This window comes from Stegostoma tigrinum, chromosome 34 (genome assembly GCF_030684315.1).
Source record: "Stegostoma tigrinum isolate sSteTig4 chromosome 34, sSteTig4.hap1, whole genome shotgun sequence".
NCBI lineage: Eukaryota > Metazoa > Chordata > Chondrichthyes > Orectolobiformes > Stegostomatidae > Stegostoma > Stegostoma tigrinum.
This window is the reverse complement of record NC_081387.1, coordinates 13,164,891-13,189,025: the sequence shown is the minus strand read 5'-3', so window position 1 is coordinate 13,189,025 and position 24,135 is coordinate 13,164,891. Positions and strand designations below refer to the sequence as shown.

The following is a 24,135-nucleotide window of genomic DNA, read 5'->3' as shown; positions in this document are numbered from 1 at the left end:
AAACCCTCTATGGACCCCTCCAAAACCAGCACATCCTTCCTTAGAAATGGGGCCCTAAAACTGCTCACAATATTCCAAATACAATCTGATCAAAGCCTCGTTCAACGTCAGCAGTACGTCTCTGCTCTTGTATTCTAGCCCTCTTGAAAATGAATGTTATCACTGCATTAGCCTTCCAAACTACCAACTGAACATGCATGGTAATCTTGAGAAACTTGCACTAGGACCCTCCATCCCTTTCCCTTTTATGGAATAATTCAGCTTTAGGCAGCTCCTATATAAAAACATGCATCTATATTTCCACAAAGTGTTCTCTCCCATCTCCCACCAATCTCCTCATCGGCTTCTGCCTGGTATTGCCTTTATTATTATTTACCATGATACAAAGATGAAGATTCGCAGCTACATAAAGACAAGACATTGAAGGGTACTGTTAAAACAACCAAGTTTCTACATATATATGCACACATACAGGATGGCCCTTTACGTTGACATGCCAGGTGCAGACCAGATGACTGCTTTGTAGAACGCCACTGCACAGTCTGCTCCATGACCCCTGTCTTCTGGTTGCTTTGTATTTCAATACACTATTCTGCTTTCTGCTCTCATTTGGCCTAGACCTGCTTCAGCGATCCAGTGAAGGCTGGCACAATCAGGAGGAACAGTACATTATTTTTACAATTAGGCACTTCAGAGTCTTCAGGGCTTACAGTGGAACAATTTCAGTCTTCCATTTTGAGATTTTTCTCCCCTTCCCATCTAGCACCTTGTTCTCATGCTTTTGCCTCCTTATTTACATCAGTTGTGGATCTATGCTTTAGTTCTTCTCTACGATCAATGCCATTGATTTTGTCCTTTGTTCTTTGACACCTCTGATCTCTAGTCTCCCTTGCCCTCTCATCATCTCTTTCTGTTCTACTTCACTCCTATCAACAGTAAAAAAAATCCATCACTTTCCCACCTCTCCAATTCCACAGAAGACTCAAATTGAACTCAAAACAATGATTTTGTTTCTTTCTACAGATGCTGTCAGATCTGAGTTTCTCCAGCACTTTGTTTTTGTTTGGGTGCAATTCTGAATTGCTGGGGTGGGGGTGTCCCTCTCTGTTCAATTTATTAATTTTTAATCTCTGTAGTTCCGATGAGGAGTAAATGCATTCAGAAGGCTTCATAACTATCAGAGAGGCTAGAAGGGCCAGTAGCTATTGTTTACTCATTCCTTTTGTACTTATTAGCCAATGCAAACAGACAGTTTGGTGGGATTAAAGTTGAGTTTCTCATCAAACGTCAATCCACGTGTTCTTTACCAAATGGCCATCAAGCAATAATCAAGGCTTCTTGGGCCCTACCTCTGCTCTATATTAAGCTGTTTACATTGTATCAATGCCGTTCCTTAGTCAGTAATTCCAAGGGGAAGATGACTCAGCTTCTTGTTGGAAAAATCAAGTGGGAAAACAGAAAATACGAGAAGCACCAGCTAGAGAGAGAAACACTGAATATTTGTTGATGGATTTAAAGTCTTTCTAGGACTATCTGCTTTTCTTTAGCACTCCCAGTGCTTTCCATTTGTTTTCACATTTGCAATTTTGCCCCATTTTTGTATTGGCTCAAGGTCCTTTACATTTCCCTCGTGTGCAAGTTCCTCCCTTCTAATTTACATTGTAGTGCAAGGTTCATATTTCAGTCAATGAATCAATGGTGTGTATTTTTAAAATTGATCCCTGTAAAACTACTTTACATCCTTTTTAATTCCCTGGGATGTTGGGCCAGAATTAATTGTCAATCCCTAAATTCCATTGAAAAGGTGGCGGCGAACTGCCTTTTTGACCACTGCAATCCACTTGCGATAGAAACACCCACAATGCTGCTGGGGAGGGAGTTCCAGGATTTTGAACCACTGACACTGAAGGAACAGTCGTTTATTTTCAAGTCACGATACTCATAGAAGGATCAGATGTAGGCTATTCTACCCATCAAGTCTTCTTCACCAATGAGCTCATGGCTGATCTGATATCCTAAAGTCTGCTTTCCTTACATTTCCATAACCCTTGGTTCCCATACTAATTAATCACTAAGTCCATGTCAGCCTCTACATCCATCTGTAGTAAGATATTCCACAACTGGCTTCTCATTCCTGTTTTAAAAGGGTAACCTCTTATTCTGAGGATATGCCCTCTGGTCCTAATCTGTCCATTAAGGAAAAATGACTTTTCTGCACTGAGTGAGCTAAGTCCCAAACAATCTTGTTATGTTTCAACAATGACGACTGACCTGAGGGTGTGGTTGCTTCCAACTGTTTGCTGCCCTTTTTGTTCTAAACTGCAGTGACTGGGTTTGGACAATGCTGTCTAAGGAGCTTTCGTAAATTTCTGTAGTGCATCTTGTAGACAGTACACGCTGCTGCTACTTAGTGTTAGTACTACAGGAGTGAATACTTGTGGCAATATAGCAGACCACTTGGCCCTGGTCGGTGTCAAGCTTCGAGTGTTGGAGGTGCTGCAGTTACCCAAGTAAATGCAAGTTGATCACCTTTGAATCAAATAAGGAATTTTTAACCAGTTTTCCAAACATGTAATCCAATACACAGTATTATTCCTGTTATAGTTCCACTTACTGTAGTTCCCTCTGTAGTAAAAGAGCTTTTGTGCATCCAGGTGAATGATATCAGAACAGACATCATCCAGGAAGCCCTGGTCATGGGACACAATTAGCAGAGTTTTCTTCCAGGTTTGAAGGTAACTGAGAATAAGAGACAGCAAGTAAGTACAGTTCAAAGAGACATAATGAAGAGTAGTTCCAATGAGCTGTGGGAGTGACTCAGTAAATTACCAAGTCAAATGATGTAAGCCCTCACCCAACTTCCTCTTGCCCTCTCACAATGCTACCACTGTTCTATGTTCTTGACATGGGTGTGCAGTGTAAGTGAAAAAATTAAGTCCCACAAGCTGAGATAGTCTATTATCAATAATCAACCAATTTCAGAGAATTCATATAATGATGTTAATTTGGTAGTCCAGTCAGAATTGGTTTGATGAAAAATGACTGGATTTGCCCAATTTTATTTCACACTGAAAAACTTTCAGTTTACTTGGAATTAAATCAAAGGTCTCAGTGATGTTGACCATCAGAATAAAGTTGTCATGTAAATTGCGAGGCAAGCAAACACAAAAACAATATCTACACACCAACACTTTTTAATGTTAAAAAGTTTTGAATAGTTCAAATGGACATACAACTTAAACACTATTCCTGTCAGAAAGAAACAGATCCAATCGTGCGCTTGACTTCATTGTCATGTTTCACAATTCCTTCAGTAGGTGCTTGGCTGAGGTTCAAAGGATAGAAGATCACTACCATTGGTCCTGGTTGGTGTCAAGCTCCTTGAGTGTTGGAGGTGCTGCAGTTACCCAAGGAAATGTAAGTTGATCACCTTTGAATCAAATAAGGAATCTTTAACCATTGTTTTCAGGTGTAGAGTCAACTCACATACCCACTACTGTAGCAGTGGCTGATAACTCTGGAGCCACATTGAAACCTCAGTCGAAATGGGCATAAACCAAAGACCATGACACTCGTGTCACCTGCAGCGACTTGGGTTCAACTCTGGAATTCTGGCCAGAGTCTGAAAACATTAAAGACGAGATTCTCCTACTGCTATACCTACAGCAATTCGGTTGATTTTCTCCCATACAAGGTTTGTGGATGGATGAAGTGAGTTTAAACAGATTTGTGAATTGAAAGTTTGAAATTTCAGAATAGCACAGTAGATCTTTGAACCTGCACTACCTACATCACACTTACTTGTTAAGCCAAATGACCGCATTAAGGTCCAGATGGTTCGTGGGCTCGTCCAACATCAGTAATGTGGGTTCCATGAACAGGGCTCTGTAATGCATAGGCAACCACAACAAGGAACACATCACAAAGGTTATCATTGATTGAAACCATGAGACTTCCTGCTGTTTCTTCCTTCAAGTCATTAAGCAGTAAAATGATAGTTTTTGGTTCAGCAAAGTCAGCATATTCCCTCCATCATCTATGGAAGGAATCCTATCTATATGCTACTCCCATTCTCACCTTCCCAAGATTATTGTCCTCATCTTTGTACTGCTTCCATTTACATGTACTGGAAGCAATTCTTCTTTTTACGCCTTCATCAGGCCTGACTTAGACAATGGTAACTGCATTTCCTTTTTATTCAGAGACAGACATTCATTGATAACCCTCAACCACTCCAAAATGAAAATGTGCTCCCTCATGAAGCCTGAACAGGGGCAGCTTCTCATCTTTTTTAGCATGGACCTTTTATTCCCTGATCATAGCACCAAGTACCATCAACCACTCCTTCTTCACCAGTTCTTTGCTTACCTAGCCAGTGATACTCTCATTCGCCATCCTCCAGAGAATTTCTTAGTAGGTCGATTTTGCATCTCAGGAGTGAAGCCCAGACCAGCCAGGATACGACGGGCTTTAGCTTCTGCTGCAGCAGCACCTGTAGCTCGCAATTCGTCGTATACCTGCGAAAGGCATACCAGGTTATCACTATAGAGCTCTCAATATCAGCTTCATAAAGGACTGCTCACTACTTACAAAATAGGGAAATGCAGGAAGACAGAAGCTGAGTGGAGAAAACGGATGCAAAGGATCCTATCAGACATTAACCCTCAAAATTATTTACAAAAAGTTTTCCCTGGGTGGTCCTCTCCCAATACATTGGCAAAACAAACTATTAATATGTACTCAAGTCTCCTAAGATGATTTTGTACAATTACCTACCTTCAAAAAAGTCTCACTCTAAGTATAGCATCTCTAACAACAAAATGCAGCTGTCCTGCAGTACTGCACAAGTCTGCAATTTATGTACAGGTCATAGAGGGAGGTTTTAAACACAATCTCATAACTGACTCTCAAATGTGTATGACAAAATCTAAAAGTTATTAATTTATCATGTCATTTGGATATCACTGACTTGGCCAACATTTTCCCAGAGAATTGGTGGTGAGCTGTTGTTTTAAACTACTGCAATCCTTGTAGTGTTGGGAAAACCCATTGTAAGGAAGGGAGTTCCAGAATTTTGACTCAGTGGTGGTGAAAGAACAGCAATATCATTCCAAATCAGGATGGTGTATGATTCAGGAGGACAATTGGTTCCCACATATTTGCTGCTCTTGCCCTGTTAGGTGGTAGAGATCACCAGTTTGGAACATGCTGTTTAAGGCAGCTTGGAGAATTATTGTCTGCTAGTTTCTGTGCAAGTCATGGCAGCTCAAATCATAATCAGTCAAATCAGTCAGACTAGGATGAAGAGTTTAGAAAAGATAACTGTAGCCTAAATGTTCACCTTTTGCAGTCTTTCACCAGCTTGATCATCTCCTTTCTCTAAGAGAGCCTGGAGCTGCCGTTCTTCTTCCAACAGTTTTAGCCGCTTCATGTCGGCTTTCAGAACTGCGTCAACTGCTGCTGTGTCATCGGCCCTTACCTCTGAGGATAAAGCAAACAAAAAATAAACCAGCTCAATGATCACTTTCATGAATACAACATGTATTTCTGTACCTCTCTCCTTCGCATTGTTTGTCAAACCTATTTCCCCCATTAGTGAGGAATGTGGCTTTTACTAAGCTTCTGTTTAAACAGTGCATATTCTTTCTAACTCGATGTATGAGTCAGACATTTGAAGTAGAAGACACTACATTTTAAATTATCTCAATGTAAAAAGGCCCTGGTAGAAATGCTTGTTGGAATATACTGAAACGTCAAGGGTCGTTAATCCAGAGGTGAATGGGAACAAGTTACCGTGGAACCCAAGCTGTTTGGGAAGAGGTTTTCTTCCTATTCTTTACTGGTATATGGGTGTCACTTGTTACCATCCACTTGAAGGTGGTAATGAGTGATCTTCTTGAATTGCTGCAGTCAGTTAACTTTTCTAAAGTGGTTTGGCATGATTAAGTGGCTTGCTTAGCCACTTCAGAGAACAGTTAAGATTCGATCACACTGCTGTGGATCTGGAATCACATATAGGCCAGGCCACGCTGTAAATTTCCTTCTCTAAGAGGATATTAGGTCAGCCAAATCACTTTTTTAATGACAATGATTGTAATGGTGACCATGAAACTAAGCCTGACTTTCAATTCCAGATTTATTAACCAAATTAAAATTCCACCAGTTACTGTGGTGGTATAAGAACGCATATGCCTCAGGCATTAGTCTAGGCCTGTGGATTACTGGTCTAGTGACAATCTGATGGTAATCAAGAGCAAGACCAAGTCCAATTTCTCTCAGTTGTCATACATACAGTGAAATGAACTGACCCTTGTCAAACTTGGCTTACCTTGTTCACAGAGCAGCACATCAATATTAGGAGGTATATTGAGCACTCGATTTTGGATGTGCTTTAGCAACGTTGTCTTACCCTTGCTGATAAAGAGAAGGCACAATGTTAGTGCTGTGTTCCTTTTGCCATGGCCAGAAGGCAAGAGAAATCACAAAAATACTGTATTTTCTGCATTTTTGTGCTTAATTTCCCCTCATTTTATAAATAGACAACCTTCCTGGACACAAACCAGCCTAGGCTGACATGAACATATTTCTACAGAATCTCCTAAACCCCTGCAATAAATAGGCAAAAAGGTTGACACAAAGGACTTTGAAATCGAGCTGTCTACCTCCAACCATCAACAAAAGAACTAATTAAGACCTACTATGCTAGAAAAAGACATTTCTTTACTCTTAGCTCATCACCTCCCCGTGGCCACACTGATGGGCGAAGGCAAAGTTATATTGATAGTCCATAACGTGCCAATTAGCCCACTAAGATGGGTCCTCAAAATCTGAAATGCATGTCCTTGTCACAGAACTGAAATGATTGCATTTTATGTTTGTCACTTGCCTCCCCAAGACGTAGATTTGGAGACAACATTCCATCCAACTTTCAAGTGTTTAGTTAATAACAGTTTGGTATTTTGGAATGTAGTCCACAACAGCGAAACTTCTGGTACTCGCAGAAGGCACTCACATACACTGAATTTTTAAGGCACAGAATCAGAAATTAAACCTCCCCTTTTCAAGTATTGCCACTATTTTTTTTTACATCCATCTGAGGCAACAGTCTGGTGCACCTTTCACCAAAAGGCACCACTTCTGACAACAGTGGTCCATGAGTATTGACCAGAGTGTCAACCTTATTGATATGTTCAAATCCAAACATCTCTGACCATCAGAAACATGAATGGCCTTCCGCTCCCACGTATCATACAGCACAAAGATCCATCTTCCCTAACTGCTGGACACAGACAAAACTGATGGCCTCTACTCAACATAACGCAAACTTGTTATTCCACACATAACATACTGTAAAGATTTAACCTAAAATTCTACTGTGAGGAAAGTCTCTGCCAAATTGAGAGCAATATGCACAGCATTGGCGGCTTTCGTCTCAACAGGTGAAAACAAGCTAAAGAGAGGGATGAAAAAGATAGATTCAACTTCACTGCCACTTTCAAATTAAAGGAGCTAATCACTCTGAACAACTGATAATTGTAATTTCAGGTGTAGTCGAAATTCACACAACAGAATATTCCACATGACTACACTCTCAGCTTACATATATAATATTCACTTGGGCAAGAAATCTGAGAGGCACCAACGCTTGTAAAAATGAAGACTTGGCACTCAAGTGAGTGAAGGAGATAATGGAGTACAATAAAAAAGCAAAATAAAGTCTGCAATGACAACAGATAGCTTTGTGTCATCAGAAAGATTCAGGGCTACAAATGTTGTTGAGAAAAATAAACACATTTTTACAGACCATAAACCTACAAGATATATGAGCAGAATTAGGCCATTTTGGCCCATTGAGCCTGCTCAGTCATTCAATCATGGCTGATATCCCATTACAGTCAGAGACATATACGGAAAAGACCCTTCGGTCAACTCATCCATGCTGACCAAATATCCTAAATAGATCTAGTCCCATCTGCTGGCATTTGGCCCACATCCCTCTAAACCCTTCCTATTCATATTGCCTTTCAGATGCCTTTTAAATATTGTAATTGTATCAGCCTCCACCACTTCCACTGGCAGCTTATTCCATATATGCACCACTGCCCATGTGAAAAAGTTGCCCGTTTTAAATCTGTCCCGTTAATCCCATGCCCTCTAGTTTTGGACTCTTCTACCCTGGGGAAAAAGACCTTGGCTTTTCACCCTATTCACGCCCCTTGTGATTTTATAAATGGCTATAAGGTTGCCCCTTAGCTCCAAAGCTTCAGGGAAAATAGCCCCCATCTATTCAGCCTGTCCCTCTAGCTCAAATGCTTCAAACCTGGCAACATCCTTGTACTCCTTCTCTGAACCCTTTCAAGTTTAACAACATCCTTCCTTTAGTAAGGAGACCAGAACTCCACACAGTATTCGAAAAGTGGCCTTAGTAATGTCCAGTATGGCTGGAACATGACCTTCCAACTCCTATTTTCATAGTACTGACCAATAAAGGCAAGGATACCAAACACCTCCTTCACTAACCTATCTACCTGCAACTCCTCTTTCAAGGAACTATGAACCTGCACTCCAACATCTTTGTTCAACAACACTCCCCAGGACCTTACTATTAAGCGTATAAGTCCTGTCCTGATTTCCCTTTCCAAAATGCAGCACATCACATTTATGTAAATTAAACTCCAGCTGCGCCCCTCAGCCCATTGGCTCATCTGATCAACATCCCATTGTACTTTGAGGTAACCTTCTGCATTGTGCACTCCATCTCCAATTTTGGTGTCATCTACGAACTTACTAACCATTCCTCCTATGTTCATTTCCAAATCATTCTCCTGCCTTCTCCCCATAACGCTTGATCCTCTTACCAATCAAGAGCCTGCTAGAACTTCTGCTTTAAAAACACAATGACTTGGCCTGAATACATAATCAAAGATAAATGCCTGTGTCTCGCCCATCTGTACAAAGCTAAACATCAGTGTAAGACGCAGATATTGTGGATAGATGAGCATTGCATAACACAATAAGAGATTTAATACATAATACATGAAACCCAACAGTAAAAATTGTTTGGTGAAGCTTTACTATCAAACTGAGAAAGTCGATAAAAGACCAAGATTTCTAAAAATAGAAGACAACTGAAAAGTGTCTTGTTTTCCAACTCACCCATTGGGTCCAACTAAACCATATCTCCTACCAGCCACAATGAACAGGTCAGCATTGATGAACAGCTCTTTCCCGTGAGCCGAGATGCTGAATCTCTCCAGCTGAAAAATGAAAGATAAAAGGAAGAAATGAAAGGTCCATTTAAAAAAGTAGTTTCCAGAAGAAAACTTCAAGGAAAAAAAACAGTAACATCTCACTGTAAGCTTTATATTCGTCCAACACCCTTCTTTAAGTTCCAGTTGTACAGACATTTGTTGGCTGGAAATTTCTGTCTTCCTCAACCCTTCTCCGCTCAGCTCATGAAATATACTAACAGGTGCCGAGTTCTACAGGATCTTTACAGAATCTGTCATCTTTTATGTAGGTATTGGCAAAAAATTCAACAATGGGGGATAATTGCAGCACAGTCCAATTTTGCCTTTGTTGAACAGGAATTACTGGATTGTAGTCACAAGCAGCAAGTCAGTCTCTCTCCTCCAAACCCCATCAGCCTGATTTGAGTGGGACTACAGCCAAATATTACATCTCAATTGCTGTACCAACTGAAATGACACACATTCTTTAATTCACGTGAGATAGCTGCCAGAACAAACTACACAAAACTGTTACTCAGTATTTCCAAACAAGTCAAAATGCAATTAGGCCATAAGCTGTGGGAAAAGTGCTTCAATGGTCAGCTTTCATCTCGTGATTCGTATCTTACCAACTGGACTTGTGGCACCACAGGAAATTGGGACAGAAGTAATTACTTATACGAGGAACATTAAAAATAAATCTGAACATTTTATTTCTGTAACATCTCCGCAAACTCAAACTAAAGATTTACATTGAGGCAACTCAACAAAAAAAACTTAAAACCACACATGATCCTAAAAGCACTTATTGACGGGTAGTCGGAATTAAGTTTTATATTTTACAATCGGTAGGCAACTAATGTCACAATTCTAAAAGATGATCTGCGCTCAATCTTCAGAACAAAACTATTCACAAAACCGATGTTAAAAGAAGTAATTACTCTTGAAATTTTTCCGGCTGCGTTGTCTACACCTGCAGAGATCTTCCCAGTGTGATTTTCAAGTAACATCGCTGAATAGGATGCACAGAGGTCTGAAGTTCAGACGGAATGAGTGCACAATCTGGCACAACATTTTACTGCAGTACTCAAATTGTGGAACTGTGACACTGTAAATTCAAATTATTCAAAATCATTGCACTTCAGTGTAGAAGCTGTGTCAAATATTTCAAGAAATACTGACGTGGAAAGATTGTCAGGTCAATTTTTTCTGTCAAGCATACCTTCATTGAGGCAGGAAGCCTAGTACACAATCCAGTAGCAACTGGTGTTACAGCACGGGGTAAATTCAATATCTTAAATCCAAGTGGCTCAACTCAGTCAGCTGTTAGCACTGATATTTCAACATGAACTAATTGCCAGGACATCACAATAGTACCTTGATATCTGATGCGTTCTCCAACATGGCTTGTCTTGATGATTTTTCAGCTTGTGACACAGAGAAATCACCCTCAGCATCATTTGAAGATTTCAGTACATCTACTTGACGTTGAAATTCAATCTTGACAGAAAAAGATATTAGGACAAATGAGACTTTACACCTATATTTTCCAATGCATTGATGTGACCCAATTTTAAAAAAGGATATGAAACTACTATAATATCTTAAAACGTATTCACTTTTATGGTTTTTCTCTGGTCCAAACAGATCTGTGTAATTGCCAATTTTAAATAGAAATATAAATATCAAGACAACTGCAGACGCTGTAAATCAGGCGCAAAAAACAGAAGTCACTGGAAAAGCTCAGGAGGTCTGACAGCATCCGTGAAGAAACAAAAAAATCAGAGTTAACATTTCCGTCCAGTGACCCTTCCTCAGAACCTTATCTTTTCTTCACAGATGCTGCCAGACATGCTGAGCTTTTCCAGCAATTTCTGTTTTTGGTAAATAGAAATATGTTGACCACTGTTTGTTGAGTGAAGAAGTCAAGCTGTCGATAAGCACAAGTCAACAACCCTAGAAGAGAGACCTGGCTAAGAGAGAAGGAGGTTCTAAATAGGTTTCCGCAAATTGTCCACACAGATGTGCCAAACATTCACAATTATAGGTTTCCACATTGGCATCAAAATTGAATTCCCAACCCGGTTTTGTATTTATGCCGTAAGAATTAACAGATAAATTAGCCATGGCCAATCCCCACTTTGGGCAGCCCTGCAACAGTTAGTCTCACAGGGATCAGCACAGGCTGTCTTCAACATTTACATCAGTGACCTCCTTCCTCAGTTTTTTGCATAAATTATTGCATTAACCCTGGCTCTCCAGTTTAAATAACTTCAGGATACTCACTAATGGCCTCTGTGCCCTGGAAGCCTAGTTCAAACAAAAATGGAGAATTTGACCAAATGTTGCAAGACTGTTGTTTCAGCCATCTTGCTGAAAAACTGCAAGGGCAAGAAAAACAATTTCTGATCTGTGGTCAACTACTTGTGCACGACCCGATGCAAAAAATAAACACTGGCACCAGTTTCGAATGTACATTGGCATAACAGCTAACACCAATAACATCGCTGCCAAGATCATGATCAAAGTGGATCTCAACCAAAAACAAGCAGGCATCACCTGAGCATAGTAGAATGACCACACTGTGCATAGCTTCATTTACCCAACTTCTCAATCTGTCTCAGAAAACACCACACAGCATGGTACATTTATACCTCTCTGATGTCAAACAGCAATTTCAGGAACAGTGACCAACACAGTTCGAATGGCAGACATTGAACATCTTGAGGCCACAGGAAAAACGTCCACCCGAAGTACACCACCAGACAGTGTTTACAAAGCACACCCATTAAAAGAACATGAATAAATAAAATAAGACACAATAACCTCACAGAAATCCTGAAATCCTCCACCCCGGCCCAAACTGGAACACAATTCACTGCCATTGTAATTGATCACAGTGCCACCTGCCAGGTGACTGAAATGACCAAAGACCCAGGCATCAACCTTCCACTGAAAATCTAAGCAAGCTAGAATCACTTGGTGACAAGCCAGGGAAGCTGTGGTCATGTTCCACAAGTCAGATTGTGACTGTGTTGTGTAAATTGGACCACCGTCCACATACTGAACTTCTGCCCCACAAGATCCACACCTGATACCATCACAAACATTCACTCCACTTCACGTGACGCTGTTGAATGGATGAATAACCATGGTGCCTTTAAATTTTCTTTGCGCAGCTGCGCATATGTAAGGGAACAACTTGAGTGCTCGACAGGGTACCTTCCTTTGGCTATAATTCAACGCCAGGAATTGCAGTAACACATTTATGGATGTGCCACCAGTTCTTCTTGGAGCACACAAAAAAAGTGAAGAGGCACATTAGCTCCTAAGCTAAGTACTTCACAAACATAGAAAATAGGAACAGGAGTAGGCTATTCAGCCTTTTAAGCCTGTCCCACCATTCAGTATGATCTTGGCTGATCATGCTATGCAGTACGCTGTTCCCATTTTTAATGTGTTATCCTTTGATCCCTTTAGCCCTAACTACATTTAACTTTATCTTGAAAATATTCAACATTCTGGCCTCAACTACTTCCTGTGACAGAGAATTCCATAAGTTCATGACTCTTCTGGGTGAAACAACCTTCAATTATCGCAATACTAAATGGCCCACCCAAATTCTTAGATTGTAAACGCGAGTTCTGGACTCCCCAGTCATTGAGAACATGCTTTCTGTGCTTAGCCTGACTAGCGCTATTGAATTTATAGGGTTCTTTGAGGCTCCTCCTCCTCCTCCTCCTCCTCCTCCCCCACCCCACACCCCACCCCCACCCACCCCACCTTCATTATTCCAGGCAGTATAGTCCTAACTGATCCAGTCTCTCTTCCCTCCTGCCATCCCAGGAACTCAAACCTTTGGCAAATCCCTCCGTAGCAAGAACGTCCTTCCTCACGCAAGGAGGCCAAAACTACACACAACACTCCAGATATGGTCTCACAAGGCAAGTCTCAGAATTGCAGCTAGTAATCGCTGCTTCTGTATTCAATCTCTTCAAAACTTTGAAGGCCAATTGACCATGTGCCTTCTTCACTACCTGCTGCACCTGCATGCTTACTTTCAGAGTGTGGTGCATAAGAACCCAAATCTCATTATATCCCCACTTTCCTAATTTGTCATCTTTCAGGTAATAATCCTCCTTCCAGTTTTGGCTCCCAAAGTAAAACGCTGCAGTCATTTTGGTTAAAGCCTTTTGTTTCGCTTTCTGATCACAATTGTTGGATACCATAGAATTCAACTTTGCAGATGTTAGGAGCACAGCAATTTATTAAAGCACCCACCTATGGACAACGAAAAATACCAAATGAGCAAAATAATCCCTCCTCTTCACTCCAGTGAAATGCAGCACAGCTTAGTTTCAGATTTTGCTGAGAACTACAAAACGCAAATGCTCAAATGTAAATAGAAACATAATTCTTACCTGTTTCTTCAGTTTCTTCTTCTCTTTTTTGCTCATATTAGCATACTTGTCATCAGGTGTCTTCTCCTCCGCAGCCTTTTCATCCATTTCCATTTCATCTTCACTTGCTTCAATCTGCATTGCCAGGGAGTGAAAAACGTCAGCATGTTTGTGGGTTTGAGTTGTGTTTATAACCATTTTGTGTGGTACAAGGAATAGAAGGTAATTTTTCCTTTGTTCTGAGCTTAGTCCAAAAGGAAACTCTGGCACAAGCTAAGAGAAAGCTTTTTTTAAGTCAACGTGATTTGTCAATAAGAAAACTAAAACTATATTTAAAATCTCTCAACAAGCTGCTGAGAAATTCTTTGTTTGTGTGTGTTTGATTCTGAAGCATCCTTAAAGAACACACCATATTCAACTTCATTAAATCAGCTTTGGCAGAACTAAGGACCACACATTCCCAAATATGTTGAGTACTTTCTGGGTCTCAACTAACTACAACTATATAACCAAATGCAGAAAGCACTGGTAAATTTCACACTGCTTGCCCAGCTACAACCACCCTGGCTCTGACCCTTCTGTGCAAAATGGGAAAAACCTCCCATTTTTCAAAAATACCTCATTAAATGTAAATGTTATGGACAAGCCTAGCCAATGTTGCCCATCTCTAATTGCCCTTGGGAAGACGATAACATATCAACTGCTGCAGTCCAACAGATATAGGTACATGCAGAAATCGGTAGGTGCTAGGAAGAGAGTTCCACGCATTTGACTGAACAGTGATGGAACCCCAAGCTCAGATGGTGTACCTTTTGAAAGGGAAATTGCAAGTGATGGAGCTCATCTGCTGCATGTAAAGACCAAACCTCCTTATTTTTCTGTATTTCTGATCATGATCTGAGGTGGAAAGACCAAGGACTGTGGAAAACATTAGTAGTAAAAGCAAGTTACTTGACTAATTCTGAGTGCTGTTTACACTGTTGTTTATTCAAGCAATCAGGGAAGTCTAGTTACAGCCAAGGGATGTGATCTGACCAGCAATAAGCAGCTGATTAGTCTGGGGAATAGTGATTTGTTATTGATGAAGAAGGCCTTCTGCTGCCAACAAGTCTGTGATTGGTTCCCAGGTAGCTGAACAACTTGTAGATGAGAATAACAACCACAGGAAATGCGGCTGCTGTAAATGGAAGAAGTTGTAGGAAAAGCTCAGCAGGTCTGATAGCATCTGTGAAGGAAAAAGCAATTCACATTTTGGTCCCGGTGACCCTTCCTCAGAACTGATGGTGGCTGAGAAAATGAAGTTGATAACTATCAGGCTGGGAAGGTGAATAGTTGTTATCACATAGCCTGCCATTACATGCTACCTATCGTTAATTACCATCAGTCCCCATTAACAACTATTCACCTTCCCAGCCTGATAGTTATCAACTTCTTTCTGTCCAACTGTCTAAAATTATTGAACTCAATACTGAGTCTATAGGGCTGTAGGGTCCTGAAGCGGAAAATGAGGTATTGTTCTTCCAGCTTGCATTGGGCTTTGCTGGAACACTGCAGCAAACTAGAGACAGAGATGTTGGCCAGGGATCAGGGTGGTGTGTTGTAGTAGCAGGCAATAGGTAAGTTCAGGGTTTTTTTTTGCGAGCAGAACATAGATGTTCTGCAAAGTGGTGACTTCGTCTACGCTTCGTTTCCCCAATGTATAGGAGACCACATTGCGAGCAGCGAATGCAATAGACCAGATTCACAGAAGTGGAGGTGAAGTGTTGCTTCACTTGGAAGGTATGTTTGGGCCCTTGGATACATTGCACCTTCACTGGTTACGGGGGAAGGTGCCATGGGGCCGTGGGTGTGTCTGCATGTGCGTGTGTGCGCGCACGTGCATGTTGGGGGTGAAGGAAGTGTAGACCAGGGGTCCCTGCGGAAGGCAGACAGGGGGAGGGGAGGAAAATGTGTCTGGTGGTGGAAATGGTGTCTGATGATCTACTAGGCGTGTATGCTGGTGAAATGATCGTTAAGGGCTAGGGGAACCCTATCGCTGTTGCACGAGGGAAGAGAAGGGGTGAAGGCGCAAGTGTGGGAGATGGGTCAGACCTGGTTGAGGGCCCTGTCAACACCAGAGCTGGGGAATCCTCGGCTGAGGAAGAAGGTGGACATTTCGGAGGATCCCTTGCCAAAGGTGGCCTCATCTGAACAGATACGATGGAGACGAAGGAACTAAGAGAATGCGATGGAGTCTTTACAGGAAGTGGGGTGTGAGGATGCATAGTCCAGGTAGCAGTGGGTTTGTAGTGGATGTGAGTGGCCAGTCTATTCCCAGAAATGGAAACAGAAATGTTGAGAAAGGGAAGGGATTAGTCAGAGATAAACCAGGTGAAAGTGAGGGCAGGGTGGAAACTGGAGGAGAATTTGATGAAGTTTGTCAATTCCAGACAAGAGAGGAAAGCAGCACAATAATATCATCAATGTACCAGAGAAAAAAAGTTGTGGGTGGGGGCCTGAATAGGACTGGAACAAGGAACGTTCCACATACTCCATGAAGAGACAGGCATAATTAGGGCCCATGCTGGTACTGAGAGGAGCTAAAAGAGAAGTTGTTGAGGTTGAGGGTGAGGCTGATGCAAGCACTCTTATCTTTGTAGATGTTAATGCTTTGATCAGAGACATCAGACCTCTGGAAAGGAAGGAGCTGTCATTCTCTCCGCAATACAAATACTCTCAAGCCTGAAAAAAAAACAAATTTATCTCCTTTCATCAGTTGCTGTGAGCAGTGGCTTTACAAGTGTGAAACAGTATTTCAGTGCCTGTTGCAAGCAAGTGAAAGTAGCTGGAGTAGCAAGATCAAGGAGCAGAAAACTAAGTTAAAATGATCATCTCAGTGAACCAGTGACAGGGGCTCGAAGTGCCTTTCCAGTCTTTCCCTCCAACCATACCACCCATTTTTTTGGGTATACTCTAAGGTAGAGTTTTCTGAGGGAGGTTGATGTTTTGATAATGTTCTAAAGACATTGGTGATTCACAGTTGTTTATCTGTAACTAGAATCAATGAATAAATATTTATCGCAGTTAAAACCTGGTCTGTATGTCTTGTCAACATGGGTTTAAAAGACAGGTTAAAATGGGGAATTTTAAATAATTAGAAATTTTTAAACTTTTGTAATGACACCAGGAATAGCTAGGTTAATTTCCAGCATGCTACCCCAGTTAAAGGTGTGCTCCAGATGATTGCAGTCATGAATTTAGAAGATAAGGGGGGGCTTGGAATGGTGATGTGTATGATGCAGGCTATTATTCTGTATCAGTAGTGAAGGGTTTGGTAGCTGATGAGTACCTATTCTGAATGGTGCCAAGTTTAAAGTCAGACTTGTACAGCATAAAAACAGCTCATATCCCTCTAAACCCTTCCTATTCATGTACTCATCCAGATGCCTTTTAAATGTTGTAACTGTACCAAACTCTACAACATCCTCTGGCAGCTCATTCTACTTTCTGCAATAATAGTGCTCCTCAGGTTCCTTTTAAAATCTTTCCCCTCTCACCTTAAAACCAATGCCCTCTGGTTTTGGACTCCCCCCACCCTAGGAAAAAGACCTTGTCTATTCACCCTATCCATGTCCCTCATGATTTTACAAACCTCTATGAAGGACACCACTCAACCTCTGATGCTCCAGGGAAAATAGCCCCTGCATTTTCAGCCTCCTGCTATTGCTCAAACCCTCCAACCGTGGTGACATGCTTGTAAATCTTTTCTGCACCCTTTCTACATTCTTCATATCGCACACAGACCAGAATTGAACACAATGGATGTGAGTTTGCTCACTGAGCTGGAAGGTTAGTTTTGAGACATTTCGTCACCATTCTAGATAACATCAGTGAGCCTTCGGTGAAGCACTGGTGTTATGTCCCGCTTTCTATTAATCTGTTTAGGTTTCCTTGGGTTGGTGATGTCATTTCCTGTTATTTTTCTCAGAGGGTGGTAGATTGATTTGGAGCCAATGTGTTTGTTGATGGAGTTCCGGTTGGAATGCCATGTTTCTAGGAATTCTCGTGCGTGTCTCTGTTTGGCTTGTCCTAGGATGGATGTGTTGTCCCAATCAAAGTGGTGTCCTTCCTCATCTGTATGTGAGGATACTAGTGATAGTGGATCATGTCTTTTTGTGGCTAGTTGATGTTCCTGTATCCTGGTGACTAGCTTTCTGCCTGTTTGTCAATGTAGTGTTTGTTATAGTTCTTGCAAGGTATTGTGTAGATGACGTTCATTTTGCTTGTTGTCTGTATAGGGTCTTTTAAGTTCATTAGCTGCCGTTTTAAGTGTGTTGGTGGGTTTGTGGGCTACCATGATGAGTGTGTGGTGGCTCGTTGGAATAATGTTCTAACGCAGCTTCATTTGCGGGTGTTGGGATGGTTGCTCCTGTAGTTCAATATTTGGTCCGTATGTGTTGTTTTCCTGTAGACGCTGGTTTGATATTGAACTACAGGAGCAACCATCCCAACACCCACAAACGAAGCTGCATTAGAACATTATTCCAATGAGCCACCACACACTGCAGCACAGAGGAACTACGAAAAGCAGAAGAAAATCACCTATACAGCGTATTCAAAAAGAACGGGTACCCAATGAAGGGTCTAGATCTGATGAAGGGTATGGGCCCGAAATGTCAGCTTTTGTGCTCCTGAGATGCTGCTGGGCCTGCTGTGTACATCCAGCCTCACATTTTATTATCTTGGGTTCTCCAGCATCTGCAGTTCCCATCATCACGGGTACCCAATGAACACAGTCCGACGATTTCTCAGCAACAAACCCCAACAAACAGACAAAACGGGCTCAGAAACCATAACCACTCTCCCCTACATCAAAGACATTTCCGAAATGACTGCCAGACTACTCTGACCTCTTGGCATCAGGGTAGCCCACAAACCCATCAACACACTAAAACAGCAGCTAATGAACTTAAAAGACCCTATACAGACAAGCAAAACGAACGTCTTCTACAAAATACCTTGCAAGAACTGTGACAAACACTACATTGACAAACAGGCAGAAAGCTAGCCACCAGGATAAAAGAACAGGAAATGACATCACCAATGCAGGAAATGACATCACCAACCCAAGGAAATCTAAACAGATTAATAGAAAGCAGGACACAACACCAGCGCTTCACCGGTGCTCACTGATGATGTTAGCTAGAATGGTGACGAAACGTCTCAAAACTAACCTTCCAGCTCATCGAGCAAACTCACGTCCAGAAACTCAACCTGAGCTACAAATCTTCTCAAAACTCGACTGAACACAGTATTCCGAAAAGGGCCTAACCACTGTCCTGTACAGCTGCAACATAACATCCCAACTCCTGTACTTAAACAATAAAAGGCAAGCAAACCAACATCATCTTCACTACCCTGGCTGCCTGCAACTCCACTTTCCAGAACCTTACCATTAAGTGTGTAAGTCCTGCCCTGATTTGCCTTTTGATAAGGCAACACCTCACACATTTGTTGAAACTATATTCCACTTGCCACTCCTCAGCCCATCAGCCCATCTTCTTGAGCTTTAACGGACTTCCACTCATGCAGGCCTTCTTGTGCCATATAAATGGTGGGCAAGCTTGAGGTACTCAATGAGTTATTTGCAATAAATACCAGACTGACTGTTGCAGCCAGGATATTTGAGTGGTCCAATTAGAATTCTGGTCAGTAGTAACTGCAGGATTACGACAAGAGATTTATTGACAGTAATGAGGAGATGGTTAGATTGGCTCTCAGTGGAGGTGCAGAGTGCCTGGCACAAAAATTACTTGCCACTTTTCAGTCCAAGCTTGACCATATTTTGGTCTCGCTGCATATAGACTTGGACTGCTTCAGTACCCAAGGAGTCATAAAGGATGGTGGAAACTATAATCAGTGAAATTAGTGTTCCTGACTTTACAATGGATATTACACAATTGATAAAGCAGCTGAAGATGGTTGGACCTGACGAATTCTTGCAATGTCTTGTGGCCGAAATGATTTGGTTCCAATAATCACTATCAAAAATTGTTATATTTGAGAACCAAAATGAGAAATTTCCTCCTAATTCACATCGATTTCTGATTTTGTTCAGGTATCTTGATGCCACACTTGTCAAATCCTGCCTTGATGTCAAAGGCATTTCACTCACTTCACCTGTTGAAATCAACTTTTATCCACTTTTAGACCAAGGCTGCAATTAGGTTATCAACCAATGGCCCTGGCAGAATACAAACTGAGCATCAGTGATTAGACCATTGCCATGCAAGTGCTACTAAACAGCATTATTAATTACACCTTCCATGAATTTTCTGCACTGAGTGTAGGCTGATGAAGTGGGAAATGGCCAGATTGGATTTATCCTTGTTTTATGGGCAGGGCATTCCAGGGCAATTTTGAATCATATTGTATGCTCTCTTGTATTCCTCGCTGAACTAAGCTGATTCTCTGGTTTGATGGTTAAAGTGAAGGATATGCTTGACCAGAGGTTAATTTGTCACTGAATACAATTCTGCTGCTGATAACCCACCGTGCCTCAGGGATGTCCGGTTTACAGCTGCTAGAACTGTTCAGACATTCCAGTTAGCACAATGGTTGTGGCACATAACATGATTCTGGTGTGAAGACTAGCCTTTCTTTACTGAAAGAATGATGTGGCATTAACTCTCAGTTCCTCACAGCTTGTTGCACCTCTGAGCCAGTCCAATTTGCCTTTTAGAGCCATCAGTAGTAACACTCCCAAGCCACTCTTGGTGACGGGAAATGAAGTTTCACACCATGTGCACCTTCCGTGTCTTTGGAACTTTCAGGTGGTGTTCAAAATGGGGTAGTACAGCTGAGTGACAGGAGTAGATAGCATGGTTATTAGCAGAGGATGCCATGTGATTTCATTTATTCTGCAGATAATGATCAGGACTCCATGAAAATATGCTGCCAACTATATAACAGGGTCTAGGCCCGAAACGTCAGCCTCCCTGCTTCTCGGACACTGCTTGGCCTGCTGTGTTCATCCAGCTCTACACCTTGTTATCTCTTAACCATATAATAGTGTTGGCACTTGTGCCAGGTCTGGCCTACCATGTTCTTAAGGCATGCGAGACATTGGATGCAAGGTATAAACTAACAAGTAGGACCATGTCAAACTGGTGCTTAACCAGGCTGGATATACAAACCCAATTTTGGTACATCCTAGAGAGGCGAGCAATATCTGCAGGAGCTGGCTGGACAGGTTTACTGTTTGTTTCTGGTATCGAGATCAACGATGGGTAGGCCATCTAGTTTGTGTTCTGTTAAACTTTACTGTCGTGATTTGTAGCAAATGAAAAGTTTCAGAGACCTGCTCAGTGGGCAGTCAAAAGTCAATCAATAGATCACTGTGGAGGACATCAATGGACTAGATAGGTGTTTTACGATAACCTGGTAGTTTCATGGTCACCGTTATTACCACTGTCCCCCACACCACCCCTTATCAGTGCAGGACAACTTCTTATATTCAGTTTGCTTGTTCAATTACACCACCTTTAAAACCCTCCTAGAAATGTGGCTATTCAACAAGCTCTTGCAGCTTCAGCCAGCTAGTTATTGCATTTGATTTCCCCACTATACTCCCTTGTTCACTGTGTGGTTCTCACTGGAATGTTCCACTACACCAAGCTACAGAAACAAGCTTACTGCTGCTGAAGTTATCTATAGTTCTATAAAATCAAACAGACGTTAATCAAATGTAATGCACACACCAACAGCAAGCAAAGTATTTCAGAATATCATTGCGAGGAGAAAACACGTTCCACCATTTTCATTTACTGTCAAAGTATCACCAGCATTTGCTGCAGACTCCTGTTAATACTGTATCTTGCTGCTGGGCTGAACAATTGACCCTAGCCATAAACATGTATATTACAGTAGTATAAACAGCCTGACAAAAATAAAGTTGCTTATATTCTGATATATTTACCTTGACTTTTGAATTGCCTTTGGATCCCTTGGCCTGGGATATGTCCTTCTCGTTCTCAACCTCCAGCTCTTGATCTTCCTCCAGCTCCTCCTCCATTTCAAGGGCAGCAAAGGCATTTACAGGCTGTTTGAAAAAGCAAAGTTAACTTTTTTGCTTTTATGTTGCCAAATTTTAGTCTGCATGTAAAAACTTTATTCTGCATTCAAAACAGCTTAATTGATATTCTCATGATTCCTGCCAGTTTTGTTTTGTATTGTACTAGGTGCTTGTGAGTAACCATAAAAGACTGATACTTTGACACTAAACAGCTCAAAAGTGATTGCCATCATTGACAAGCAATCTCTCTCATCAAAAAGCTAACTATGGAATCCTATTCTGTGGGCACCAGACATTCTCTATTCATACCCTAAGTAGGCATTCCTTACATGCAATGACTACATAATCAGTTGCTACCCTATTTAACAACACTGCGTTCACGAGCGGCTCTTACACATGTACTTTCCTCACAGGTGCACAAAGCTCAATCCATTTTTCCTTTACCTTACTCAGGGCATCAAAAACATTTATATATAACCAAACTTAACAGTTTGGAAAATGAAACTTGACTTTTGTGGTTTGTAGGAATCTATGCATGATGAACTTCAACAATATGGCAGTCTAGAAAGTCAGAATTGTTTAATTCCAACCAATAATATGCATAAATATATCGATCCGGCTCTTTTTAGGAAATATGCGATTTTGCCAAAAACCCATGTAACATTCACTCGGCCTTGTCAAATTACATAACTGGTCAACATTATGAAAATTCTTGAGATTGTCATTTAATCAAAGAATTTTATTTTTTTTAAATTGATTCATTTTTTGCAGGATGTGGGTGTCACCGGCTGGCCAGCATTTATTGCCCGTCCCTAGTTGCCCTCAAGGTGGTGGTGGTGAGCTGATTACTTGAACTGCTTCAGTTCACCTACTGTGGGTTGACCCACAATACCATTAGGGAGGGAATTCCAGGATTTTGACCCAGCAACTGAGAAAGAACAGTGATATATTTCGAAGTCAGAATGTAAATATTCCTAGATGGTGTCAACTTTGAGCGTTGTTGGGGCTGCACTCATCCAGGCAAGGGGGAAGTATTCCTTTACACTCCTGACTTGTCCACCAAGCTCTGGGAGTCAGGTGAGTGACTCACCACACTATTCCTAGTCCGTGACCTACTCTTGTAGTCACTGCATTTGTATGGTGAATCCAGTTGAGGTTCTGGTCAATGGTAACACCCAGGATGTCGATAGTGGGGGATTCAGTAATGGCAACACCACTGAATGTCAAGAGGTAGTTACATAGTCTCTTGTTGGCAATGATCATAGCCTGGCATTTGTGTGGCACGAATGACACTTGCCACTTGTCAGCCCAAGCCTGGATATTGTCCAGACTTTGTTACATTTGGACACGGGCCGCTCAGTATCTGAATAGTCATGAATGGTGCTGAACATCGGTGAACATCTCCACTTCTGACCTTATGATGGAGGGAAGGTTATTAATGAAGCAGCTGAAGATGGTTGGGCAGAGAACACTACCCTGAGGAACTCATGGAGAGATGTCCCGGACCTGAGACGACTGACCCTCATCAACCACCACCATCTTCCCCATGCAAGGTATCACTCTAACCAGAGGTTTTCCCCCCATACCCGATGATTCCAGTTTTGCTAGGCTCCGTGATGCGACACTTTGTTGAATGCAGCACTGACGTCAAGTGCTGTCAATTTCACCTCCCCTCCTGAATTCAGCTCCTTTGTCAGTGTTTGTACCAAGGCTGAAATGAGGTCAGGAGCTGAATGACCCTGGAACTCAAACCAGTCGTCACTGAGCAAGTATTGCCAATCAGGTGATGCTTCATAGTACAGTTGATGCCATCTTCCATCACTTTACTAATGATCAAGAATGGACTGGCGGCATCGAGTTTTTTGAGGATGTGACTAGAAAAGTTGATGAGGGTCGAGCTGTGGATGTGGTGTATATGGACTTCAGTAAGGCATTTGATAAGGTTCCCCATGGTAGGCTCATTCAGAACGTCAGGAGGAATGGGATACGGGGGAACTTAGTTGCTTGGATACAGAATTGGCTGGCCAACAGAAGACAGCGAGTGGTAGTAGAAGGAAAATATTCTGCCTGGAAGTCAGTGGTGAAGGGGGTTCCACAGGGCTCTGTCCTTGGGCCTCTACTGTTTGTAATTTTTATTAATGACTTGGATGAGGGGATTGAAGGATGGGTCAGCAAGTTTGCAGACGACACAAAGGTCGGAGGTGTCGTTGACAGTGTAGAGGGCTGTTGTAGGCTGCAGCGGGACATTGACAGGGTGCAGAGATGGGCTGAGAGGTGGCAGATGGAGTTCAACCTGGATAAATGCGAGGTGATGCATTTTGGAAGGTCGAATTTGAAAGCTGAGTACAGGATTAAGGATAGGATTCATGGCAGCGTGGAGGAACAGAGGGATCTTGGTGTGCAGATACATAGATCCCTTAAAATGGCCACCCAAGTGGACAGGGTTGTTAAG

The 24,135-nt window shown here is 41.8% G+C and overlaps 1 protein-coding gene across 2 annotated transcripts in view; it reads right to left on the bottom strand.

The window, feature by feature from the left end:
• abcf1 (ATP-binding cassette, sub-family F (GCN20), member 1) overlaps nt 1-24,135 on the bottom strand; it is a 62,829-nt gene that overhangs the window by 14,962 nt on the left and 23,732 nt on the right. For both annotated transcript variants that reach the window (XM_048520258.2, XM_048520259.2), the window contains 9 exons: nt 21,588-21,710; nt 13,652-13,765; nt 10,608-10,730; nt 9,157-9,257; nt 6,329-6,414; nt 5,342-5,481; nt 4,369-4,517; nt 3,802-3,885; nt 2,615-2,739 (listed from right to left, as the gene is read on the bottom strand). In XM_048520258.2, the coding sequence (XP_048376215.1) occupies nt 2,615-2,739; nt 3,802-3,885; nt 4,369-4,517; nt 5,342-5,481; nt 6,329-6,414; nt 9,157-9,257; nt 10,608-10,730; nt 13,652-13,765; nt 21,588-21,710 (1,045 nt within the window). The remainder of the gene's footprint in view (nt 1-2,614; nt 2,740-3,801; nt 3,886-4,368; nt 4,518-5,341; nt 5,482-6,328; nt 6,415-9,156; nt 9,258-10,607; nt 10,731-13,651; nt 13,766-21,587; nt 21,711-24,135) is intronic.